The sequence below is a fragment of the Parasteatoda tepidariorum genome, chromosome X2, assembly GCF_043381705.1.
Source record: "Parasteatoda tepidariorum isolate YZ-2023 chromosome X2, CAS_Ptep_4.0, whole genome shotgun sequence".
In the NCBI taxonomy this organism is placed as follows: domain Eukaryota; kingdom Metazoa; phylum Arthropoda; class Arachnida; order Araneae; family Theridiidae; genus Parasteatoda; species Parasteatoda tepidariorum.
This window is the reverse complement of record NC_092215.1, coordinates 46,143,949-46,156,428: the sequence shown is the minus strand read 5'-3', so window position 1 is coordinate 46,156,428 and position 12,480 is coordinate 46,143,949. Positions and strand designations below refer to the sequence as shown.

The window sequence follows — 12,480 nt, the reverse complement described above, 5'->3', positions numbered from 1 at the left end:
TTTTTCTTCTTCTTTTTTCTTTTCTTTGCTGGTGGTTCTGTATTATTGTTGATATTGATGTCCGTGTCAGTTTCTGTATTTGGTGTTGTATTCAGGTTTTCATCTTTATTTTCCATGGTTATGTCGCCAGTGCTTGGATTAGTTTCAGTCATTATTGATTCGACTTGAATGGATTTTTTATTCATCTCCTTGTTTTCTTCTGCTTGAATTTTCCTCTTCCATCTGACGTGATAAGCTGCATTTGTCAGTTTTAGGAAGTAATTGTATTCGTAGTCTCCAGGGTAACTTGATCTTATTTGAATTAGCAGTTTGCTAAGTAATTTATCTAAACGAATCAGCTCCTCTGTATCAAACTGAGTGTAAAACTCTACGAGATCGTCAATATGTTCGTGTTCAACTGGTGGAAAGTATTTTTTTGATATCCCACAGATAGCAATGATTTCTTCTAATGACGTGGATTCTCTGCAATGCGACGGTGAATTACGACCAGAGAGTGAGACCTTTCCACCACGAGCTGTTTTATGATACGGCATGACTTGAAAAAACAAAATGGCGGGCTCAAAATCCAGACATCAAAAATGGCTAGTTGGCAGTATTATCTCTCCAGAATCTGACGAGATCGAAATAAGTATCACTCACCTCGTAAAGTTCAGGATAATCAGCATCAATTCGACATAACCGGCATCACAAGGGAGAAGAGGACATCAGTAGAGCAACCATCAATAATAAAAATATTTCTTCTTTTCTTTATTTCGCAAAAACTGGGCACCTGGACCGCGCATCGGCCCCTATCCCATACATCATGAAATATTATATACATTGATTTAAAGACATTTTGATTTTAGCAACAGTATGGTAGCTATTTCTAAAAGTCAAGCGTTTTGCTTGATAAATTAAAACATTTTGTACTACAATCAATTTAAAGATGGTTATTATATACAGGCATGATTTGAAAATATACATAGGTACTTATTTACAGACATAATTGGAGATAGATACATTAATCATTATTTGCAACCTTGATCAATGAAAAAGAAACATTGTATTCAAACATAATTAGTGAAATGTGCAATAGCTTGATTTGAAAATGCAGTGTAACTTTTTTATGCTAGCTTTTTAAAAAAAGTCAAGCTCTTTGCTTGATAAATCAAAAACATTTTGTATTACAAAGAAATATGATAATTATATACAGGCATGATTTGAAAAATATACGTTGGTATTTATTTACAAACATTTTTGGAGATAGATACGTTAATCATTATTTGCAAAAGAAACATGAATTCAACCAAATTTGAGAAATGTGTAATATAAAAATATTTAGTATCCTTTTTATTTTATCTTTCTTAATTCTAGTTTTACAATTTCAAGGACAGAAAATTATTAGTAATATTGTTCAGATGAAAGATAAATATTCTCAACCTCTGTAAAAAAAATGCTCAGTAAATTTATATTACTTATCCAAAGTATATTTCTTATCTAGGTTGTTGGAAGAAATAATTTGTGGTCATTGATTGCAAAAGCTCATGATGGCAGTCCAAATAACTTGGATTTTAGTACAATTGAAGATCTCTTTTGTCAGCAAAATACTTTGAATGGACAAGCTTCTCCAAGACTTGGTCAGCGAGGTGACAGAAATGGAAGAGACAGTTTAGACAGGAAAAAAAGAGAGTCTTCAGAGGTAAGATAGTGGAAACTAATTGGATCAGGGGGGGGGGTATCATTGTGATTGTCGCAACGAAGCTTGTTCTTTAAACAAGAAAACAGTTCGAAGATAAACTCACAAAATTCGCCGAGGGATTTCCTTCAAGCATTGTTTTTAGCATTTAAATTATCAAAAACAATTATCGTTAAAAGTTCCTCAGTTTAAGTGAAACTACTTGAGTTATACCAACGCCTCCTATAATTGAAAGCCTCCACACGGTTTTTTATAGGTAGTCCGATCAGACCACTATGAAAGTAAGCCAATTAAAAAAAAGAGCCATTTAATAGAAAATCTATTATAAATTAGAAAGTGGTAGCAAATATAAGTCTAAAAAATTTTAATTTATGAATATGATTGGTTTGTCTTATTTACTTGTCAACCACTACAGATTCTATTCTCAAATATATCAATATAATAATGAAATAATAATGATAAATTTCTCTGATTTATCATTATTATATCATTACTATATTCAGAGAAATTTATCATTATTATTTCTCAATATAATAATGATAAATTTATTTGATAGGATTAAAATAGAATTTGCGTTCATGTCCACAACTGGTTCGCTTTTTAAATACTCTGCGCAGTCTACTTATAAAATCCCGTGTGGAGGTTTTCTGATGTAGTAGGTGATGGTTGTACACATAATATTGATAGAAATTCATCATGTAGGCGATATGAGGAAAGTTGTCTTGAGAATTAGCAGCTAAAAGTATGCAAACGCTTATTTTTTGCACACGTACGTCAATCCGAACAGCACTTAATCTGTTTTATTTCTCTCTGATGCTATATCTAATTCTCACCTACCGCTTAATGATAATTATTTCTATCTACTCGTGTATTTATATTATTTTTATTTATAACTATACATACCCCATTTCTATCTGCTACTTCTACCTTTTACCTATCCCATTTCTATCTGCTACATACTACAGCTACACCAGCCTTATTTCTTTCTACCATTTTATTTTGTTTCTATTTAACAATTTATATGCATTATTTCTATCTGTATCCATATAGAGTTGCCTTTTTTGGGAATCTGTATTAATAATTTAGTAAAAATTTATTTAATACAAACCGCAGTGGAGTTGCTGTGATTAATTTTGAATGTTTAGCATACATGAATAATTTTAAGTATTGGTGTGCTGGCTTTAGGCAAAATGCCAACTTGGTATCAAGTAGCACCCACGGATTACTTGCGACTAGATAAATAGGGATTTTCTCTTTTTGTTTTGGAATACCAAGACACAGGTATGCCAGTTTGACTCTTTACTTTTTAGGGGCCTCCTTGCCAAAATAATCAGCCCTTTAGGTTCACCACACATTACCACAGAAAAAATATCCTATCTCATACCAAAAATAATGGCACAACTGATTTTTGGTTCATCATTGAAGCCAAGGATAAATTTTTCGCTATTCTCTAGAACTTTCCGATTCTCCAAATCTTAACATTATGCGGTCCGCATATATTTAGTGATAAGTTTACCATGTAACCGGTCCCGTGTAACTTTCTCCGCTTTGTAAAATAGTATTTACTAGTGGTAGCGAAATTTAAGATACTTTTAGTTTAGTATTTTTCATTATAAGTAACTTTTTCACCACTAAATATCAAAAATTATAAGTATGATATAAAATGCAACGGTAAAGCATCAAACTACTGGTTACTATATTAAAAAGTAGGCGTAACTATCATTCTTTAACGAATTTTACTATATAATTTGCTACCACTTTATTAAAACTATTCCAGAAAGTGGAGCAGTTGGCATCCCTGTACTCTATCGTCCCTTGACAAAATGTCACATGAATATCAGGTTGCAAAGCGCGACATCTATGTGTTGTCACCGGCCACTAACGTTTGGCTTGGACATGACACCAACGTGTTGTCACCGGCAGCTAACGTTTGGTTTTCACGGGACAACACGTTGTTGTCACCGGACATGAAAGTGTTAAAGCACCCTTAATTTCTTCTGTACCGAATGAAAGAATAAAAAGCACATGCTTTCAAAATAACGGTCTTTGCTAATCCATTGTCAGGACCCGGAAGCAACAAATCACAGTTTAGCAATCACAAATATCTTAGATGTCCCAGTATCAGTAAAATGCCTCGTAGAATACATTGCATCCAAATTTATTTTATTTCATAACCATCGTTGAACAGTCGACCCAATTTTTGGGTTTACGACTACTAATGTTCAATTACGTACCCTTGTAATTTTGAACCCAATTCAGAAAACAAGGGAACTCCTGGATCTAGTATTGGGAAAAATTTGCTTTCGTTGAGGACTTTTTGATGGAACTGACCCTCATTGCGGAAGACCGCGAGAACCAACCACGGTTAGCCTGACGGAAAAGGGATTCTAACCAATGATCCGTCTACCACCGAATATACTTCACGTCTGTACAGTGGTCGGTGCAGGCCGGATGCGGAATTCGTACTGACAAGCCATCAATTTAAAAAATGTCCTTTAATTTATTCTTAGAAATTTTCCAATCGAAACTCCGGTGTGTAAATGGAATATAATGAAAAATTAAAGAAGTGCTACACTTTACTTTTTTGATAATTGCGGTTGTGTGAGATTTCCTATATTTATATGGAACTCACAATCATACGTTGTTTATAAAACTTAAAAATAAGACTGAGCAAAATTAAAAAAAATAAAGTGAATTTTAATAAGTGCTTATTGAACACAACACTTACTATTCCTAAATAAATGTAGTTTATGTTTTGAAGAGAAAAGCAATTAACAGACATTTGTGGCTCTTTAACTTCAATATTCACACCAATTTTTGAAATTTTTAAGAACCACAGGGAGGCTTCTTTTACCGTAAAAGATTTTCTGAAATGGTAGAGAATTAACAACGGTTAATTTTTCAATATTCTTTTAGAAATTTCACAGGTTTGTTGAATAATTTTCTGGACCAACTGATTTAGGACGCTGATCACTTAACTTAAAATGTCTATCACAAAATAAATGGAGTTGAGTTGAGTATGAAGAGAATGCGCGCCTGCTTTTATCTTCTGCAAATAAAGGGAGTTTATTGAGTTATAGAAATTACATACATTCGCAAGCTTGTGAAATCAATTTAGACTTATAAGCCTTTGTCAAATAGAAGGACGGATTACGCAATACAGAGAAGGACAGTATGAAGATACATCCGGGTAACGGCGGGATTCGAACCTGCTACCTCCACGCTGTGCACAGCATTTTGTGGGAGATACCGCTCGGCCAGGGAGGCCCCCTAATAAATGGACTAAAGTTGTGGTTTATATGAGCTTTTAAATTACTTATATGTAGTGGTTTGAGCCGTGATGGCTCAGGGGGTAGAGCGTTTACCTTCGGGTTTGAATCCCAGCGATGGCTGGTCGATAGGAATTCCGCATCCGGCTTGCACCTACCACAATGCTGTGGTAAAATACCCTCAGTGGTAGACGGATCATGGGTTAGAGTCCCCTTGCCGTTTGGCTAACTGTGGGCAGTTTTCGTGGTTTTCCTCTCTATCTAACGCAAATGCGAGTTAGTTCTATCCAAAAAGTCCTTCACAAAGGCAATTTTCACCCAATACTTGATCCAGAAGTTCCATTGTCTTCTGGATTGGGTTCAAAATTGCAAGGTTACGGAGTTGAACATTCGTAGTCTTCAATTCAGAAATTGGGTCGGCTGTTCAACGACTGTTATAAAATAAAATGAAAATAAAGTGGTGGTTTACATGAACTTTTAAATTATTTATATTTAGCTGTTTGATGAATTACTCTAAGTCTGAACACATTAAATTTTGATACGGCTGGAAAAAATAAGCCTACAAACAAGTCGGCATCCCATGATATTGAACCTTATTTTATTCCAAATTAGAAATGGTTTTCTTTCCTGGTATGTTTTTTTGATTGAAGAGAGCCAAAAACAATCAATCATTAAGATTATTAAAAACGAAATGCACAGAAAATTTGCATTTCCATTGATACAAGATTGAAAATTTGCATTTCCATGTTAATACAGGTTAGGAATAAATTGCAGGATGGCCCAAGTCTGGAAAAATACCCTACTGAACTACAATGATTATGAGATAATCGTAAATTTTATAGGTTTTAATTTCACCTCAATTTTAGGAATTCGATTGGTAACACAAACTTAACAAATATTATTGGTCGAGAATTAGTAGTTAAGACGGTGAATGCCATTGGGGTCACCGGTGACCGGCACTGAGTTTGTTCGTAGCACCACAAGGGTCGCCGTTGACCGGTGAAGCCGAGACTATTAGAAACACATAATTCGAGTAACTTTTGAATGCTTTTAATTTTGTATATTATTATCGTTACTAAAATGGTTTGAAGGAATTAATGCAATACATACTGAGAAAATCATTTTGGCCAGATGGGTAAGTCGTGTAAAATTAGCGTGGCATTCAACGTGTTAAAACACCTTGTTTCTTAACTCTTTTCAACCAGTTTTTAAATTTTTCTGTAAAGTCACTACCTTGAATAACCACACTGAGAAAATGATTATTATTGGAATGATTTTTTACCATTTATTCCCACTCAGATGAATTAGTTAGAGCCCCTGGCGGGGCTGATGCTAAGATAACCACCACATGTGAGATGAGATGAGATTGTGACACTACAGAATTCAATAAAATTTTTACTTTTGAAAGCTTAAAAGAAGACATAAACCTCAGGCTGATGGCAGCTTATTTTTGTAGTGACGTAATTTTATCTAAAATACAAAATATTTAATTTCCTTTTACTCCAATTGCATTCCAATTACCAGAAAGAACCACCCTTAAAGATCACAATTCAAGACGAATGGGAAAAAGGCCGCTAATGGCCCCAGGCGCCCAGATAAATTTTGATGATGATGATATGCAACGCCACTTTGTTCCTGTTCTTTCGTTGTAGGCTTTTAAAATTTTCAAAATTACCAAAAATTCTGAAAACTGTTTTTAAATGTATAGGGGAGAGTGGAGTCAATTGTAACAGGGTACGATTGTAACAGAGCAAAAATTTCGAGTGTCGGGTTCTAGATTTGGTTCCTAGGTGGTGCATGAGGTTTATTTAACAAATCTACATGTACACCCCTGATGGCAACCATTTTTATGTATTTTTGAAAGAGTTAATAAATTAATACCTTTTTCACGCCACGCAAGTACTTTTTTTGGTATTAGAATATTATATTGTAACAAAGTAATTTTGTTTAAACAAATAAAAATTAGTAACCGAATATGTAAGTGGACACTTTAATTAACATTTCAATAAAAAAAAAATTAGTTTTGCTAATTAACTAGCATTGTTTTTAACAAATGAAGCTGAAATGGCGTCTTGGGGACAATTGTAACAATAAGTAAAGGGACGATTGTAACAGCTGAAAATAAATAATCTTATGTTTACAAACCATTACTTAACTCTTTAAGAACCACCAATAGTTTCCTATATCATTTATATTATGTTGCATGTGCATTATTTTATTTGTCACCTTTCACAGCATAAATTAAAATTTTTAACCCCTTAAAGTTAAAAGTTTAACCCTTTAGGTCTCTGCTCATTATTATTTTTACTCCTAAAATATCACTACTATTTTGATCAATAAAAAAATATATCACAACTATGATAATATGTATAATTAACTATGTTTTAGTTGAATTTATGAACTGTTACAATTGACCCCGTAAGTGGGGACAATTGTAACAAGTGCACGACTGTCAAAAATTGTTAATAACTAATATAATAATATTTAAAATCAGGTATTTAATTTTTTTTCTAGTAGAGGATAGTCTACTTTACTCGTCTGTCAATTAATACTAATAATATATTGGATTTTTTGTTAGTTAAAAATAGTTAAGTAAAAAATGTTACAATTGATACCACTCTCCCTTACCACTCCATAAAATATTTTGAAAAAAGAGCAGTAGTTGGCAGGCCTGTATGTATCTATTACGTTTGAATTCTTAGCCGCGATTAAATTCCTTCTAAATCAAATCGACGCAACTTAGAATCATACAATGAAACATAAATTTTACTATTTCCAAAAATGTTTACCTATAAGTATTTGCTAAGAAGTACTCCTCCCACAAAGAGGCAGTTTAAAGCTTTAGTGATCATATTTGGACACGAGCAATTATGATTGCACTCAATTGCTGATGTGAGTCATTGATTATTAATAAATTGCGGAGGATCAAAATTAATGTCAACCTCGTACTAAGAGTAGATAATTTGGTTTCAATGACGTATTTTTACTGTGATTCAAAATAAATATAAACAAATATATTGTTGTGGGTAGTTTTTTTTTCTGGTTATCAAATTATAGCTGTTATTGCCTATTTAATACAAGCATCTTAAGAAATGAGCCGCTCAGAAGCCAATGCGGTTAAGTCCATTTTTTGATATTTTCTGATTTTTGGAAATTTTGATAAAATAAATAATAATCTTCTTAGTTATTAAAGGATTTACTCGTTGGTTACTTTTTTCTAGGTTAGACAGCCCTTTTTTTAATAGCTTCTGAATATATTGTATAATAATTTCAGTAGCCATTGTGAATAAGTCCACCTTTTATCAATATTTTTTTACATAAACTTTGAAATAAAAATTATATTCTTCTTCTTCTTTCGATATTTATTGGTAACACTGAAAAAAAAAATTTGATAGTAACTCAGGGTTGCCAGACGTAGTATTTTCAATACTACGGCAGTGTTTTTTCACCATAGAATTTTTTTAAAATGTGGTATTTTTTATTTTTATTTTTTTTATTTTCATTTCCTAAAACAAAGAAAAGTGCCACTCTAGTTTTGAAGTAAAAAACAATTTTTGAAATAATCCAACAATTTATTTTCTATTACTCACTGTATCTAGTGATGATTGTGAAAAATAAAAGTTCGTTTATTCTAGTAGACATAAATTTCTTATCTTTTTCAGCTGCCAAAAGGTATAAGTCCTAAAATTTTTAAGATGCTGTCATTATTTCAATAAATACTTACGTTTTTAATTACACATCCTGTACATATCTTGTTTTTTTGCAGAGTTTACACCTCGAAAAAAGACTTTATACACTTTTCTAATTAAATTAATAAAACAAGAATTTTAAAATCTAATGTATCAAAAAACATTAGTTTTCTCAATTGTTGTGTTTTGGACTTAACCACATTGGCTTCTGAGCGACTCAAATATTTTTAAATTCGTTTTTATGAATATAATGTAATAAAATCTTTCTTTCGCTTAAAATTTAAGATATCATGAAATAAATTTCTGAAAATTGGCAAAAATAAAATAAATTTATGAAAATTGACTAAAAATAAATTTCTGAAAATTGGCTAAAATTATATTATATTCCCGATGTTTTTTCAAATTTTTAAGATTCTGCATGTTATTAAATTTTTTTGTCACATTATTTTAGATAGTTCGAACAAAGATGTACCCGAATCGTTATTGTCCGATTTTCAAATTATTAAGCTTTTCCAGCGGAGAGTCTGGCATTACTTATTCAAGAAATATTGCAAAATGTGTGAAGCTTCTAAACGTCATAGTTTTTTTCAGTAACCATTATTTTTTATACGACTCGAGTATATCTCATAATCTACGATCACATTTGCTAAAATTTCCATTTAAAAGTTACATTCAAAGGTTACTGAACAGAAAAAGGTTAATATAGAATGTCAGACTGAGAAAAATAAGTGATTTTGATCCTTATTTTTGTTTTTAATCAAGGTTCTATAGCAGCAAAAGCTTCTTGCGACATTAGTGTTGTGCATGGAGAGTGTGCTGTAGCTGAAAGAACTGCTCGTAATTGACAACGCGAATCGTTTATTGTCCGATTTTCAAATTATTAAGCTTTTCCAGCGGAGAGTCTGGCATTACTTATTCAAGAAATAGTGCAAAATGTGTGAAACTTCTAAACGTCATAGTTTTTTCAGTAACCATTATTTTTTATACGACTCGAGTATATCTCATAATCTACGATCACATTTGCTAAAATTTCCATTTAAAAGTTACATTCAAAGGTTACTGAACAGAAAAAGGTTAATATGGAATGTCAGACTGAGAAAAATAAGTGATTTTGATCCTTCTTTTTGCTTTTAATCAAGGTTCTAAAGCAGCAAAAGCTTCTCGCGACATTAGTGTTGTGCATGGAGAGTGTGCTGTAGCTGAAAGAACTGCTCGTAATTGACAACGCGAATAGGGCAGAGCCACTTAACTGTTACATGTTGAATGTTTGTTGTCATCATAACAGACCTCATAAGTAAGGTGATCTAACGAAAAAGATTCAATCGGTTTTATAGCGCAACGAGCTTTGATTTGTATATTTATATGGAAAGGAAAACCTCTTCGCAAACTTCAAAACCGGTTTTTGTTTGTGTTCAGAGTCAAGAAGAGGCTATTATAAGTAAATATTTACGTTTTGGCTTTAAGCTCGGTTAGCAATTAACTTAGCGGCATCACAAAATGAAAATTTTGCTAGTTGTCCATAACTGCTGTGACCGTGATTTGACCTCAAATTCGCATTTTGTTCTAGCCACCCAGTTGAGTTCGATAAGAAGTGATTAAAACAACTTTTGCACGAAGATTTATTTCAAACGACATAAAAAAAAAAAATAGACAGAGAGAAGGGAATAATCTCTCACTTTAAACTTTAAAAAAATTTGATAATTCGGCAGGAACTTAGTTGCCGAACTGATATAAACATGAATAATATAAACTGAAATTATGCCAATGAAATACTTTAAAACTAGAGTGGTGGTTAACATTAAAAACATCATATTAGTCTATAAAGGAACGCCATACCACTCCTTGATTAAAAGTACTAGTATACTACAAAATGTTCCAGTTTAGCTACAATGATTGATTAAAAATGTGTTTAAATATTTATTAAGTACATATTTATTTAAAATATTTTGAACTCCAAAACTAAAAAACAATTGACCTAAACTTTAGTTTTTATATTTAGAATGGAGTATCTTTATATCTAACGTATTAGTTTGCAACTTCTATAAAGTAGTGAATTAATTGTTTTATGAATATATGGATACTGATATTACAGGGTTCTCGTGGCCCTTAAAAAAGGGTAACCAAAAGCAGATATAATTCTATCTTTTTGGGATCAAGCTATCTTCCAGAAAAAGAAAAAAAAACCCTCTCCTATAAAATCTGTAAGCAAAAACCTGATATCTCGAAAATGTAACTCTTATTAATGCAAATTTACTATCTCAATTAAAAATGACTGTTTAAACGCTGTAATACGAGACAGCTTATTAAAATTCAAGCAACTTACTACCTGATATTACTTTTATTTACCCCTCTACCTTTTAATGATCAAGCTATCTTGCTAAGGAAATAAAAATTCAGTTCTACAAGAACTGTAACAAAAACGTAATATTTCGAAAATATAGCTCTTATTAACGCAAATTTATTACCACAACTAAAAATGACTGTTTAAACGCTGTAATACGAGACAGCTTATTGAAATTTAAGCAACTTACTACCTGATATTGATTTCATTTACCATCAAATAAATTTCGCTCGTTTTATTTAGAAAATTTCTTTTACCTCGTTTCTCTAAAAAAAATTCCACTTATCTTGATTTAGCCAAAAAATTTCGCTTACCACGTTTCTTTTAATAAATTTCTCTTACTTTATTTAATCTAACGTGGTTTAGGAAATCTATTTCTGACATGGTATATATAATATGCTTACTCGGTTAGTTCTTAACTCATATAAGTTAATCAATAAACTTACTCATTAGTAATATCAACTAAACTTTTACTCATTAGTAATATCAACAAAACTTTTACTCATTAGTAATATCAACTAAACGAACACACACAAGTCTAATTTCATTACTCTTTTTTTAATATTGAGCCTTGCTGTCTGGATTATTATTCCTAATTATTAATATGAGATGTTTTATTTGTTTACGTCAATCACGAGCATCTAATTAGTAAAGAAATTGAAATAAAATAGAAAATAAGCACAATTCTCATGTCTGCACCGTCTTTCTTCCAAAAGTATATTTCAGACACTTTATCAGTATGTCTCCAACGAACTAAAAGGAAAATTACTTTCTTAACCCATAACAGTTTTTAAGATAAAGAACTTCTTTCATGATCACTAGCATATCTTAAAGGCCCATAAAACAAAAAGCCGATGACCTCTTAATTAGGAAAGCACTATTTCTACCAAAATATTCAATTAAATTAAGTTGATACGCAACAGCATTTTCCGACATCAACTAAAATATCTCGCCCATTAACAGCTACGATGTATCTTGACTTTAAAATCGTGATACAGACACCTGTTAGCTAAGACACCTACGATTTTTATGAAATGTCCTCTAAGCAACAGTTCGTAAGGGCAATAGACAATCTTCGAGGCAAATAAAGAGCTGATATTACAACGCTACTGTTAACACACCTACGTGTCTATTTCTTAGTGCGTCATTTGCTCTAGGGGAAAAACTAAATTATGGAAAAAATTTCAGAGTGGGTGAGTTGTTTTACGCTTTACTGATATATGATGTAATTAATTATTTGCATGACACCTTAAATGAAAGTATACTTTTAAATATCAAGATTACCCTTTTCAATCAGGAATGCATAGATTTTGAAAATGTTTCGTATCTGGCGGTAGTGTTTTAAATGATAATGAGAATATTCTATGGTTAATGAAAACATGAAAATGATATCACCCACTTAAGTTAAATTGTCGAAACTCTTATTGTTCGTTCAAACTCCATCTTAAAAAAGGAATGCACGATGACACATTTAATTGTAACAGATTAAAAGTTATTGATTACTCG

At 31.9% G+C, this 12,480-nt stretch overlaps 1 protein-coding gene across 1 annotated transcript in view; it reads left to right on the top strand.

The window, feature by feature from the left end:
• LOC107438137 (formin-J) overlaps positions 1 to 12,480 on the top strand; it is a 60,613-nt gene that overhangs the window by 16,174 nt on the left and 31,959 nt on the right. Inside the window, exon 5 of the mRNA XM_071188040.1 lies at positions 1,481 to 1,678. Coding sequence (XP_071044141.1) covers positions 1,481 to 1,678 — 198 coding nt within the window. The remainder of the gene's footprint in view (positions 1 to 1,480; positions 1,679 to 12,480) is intronic.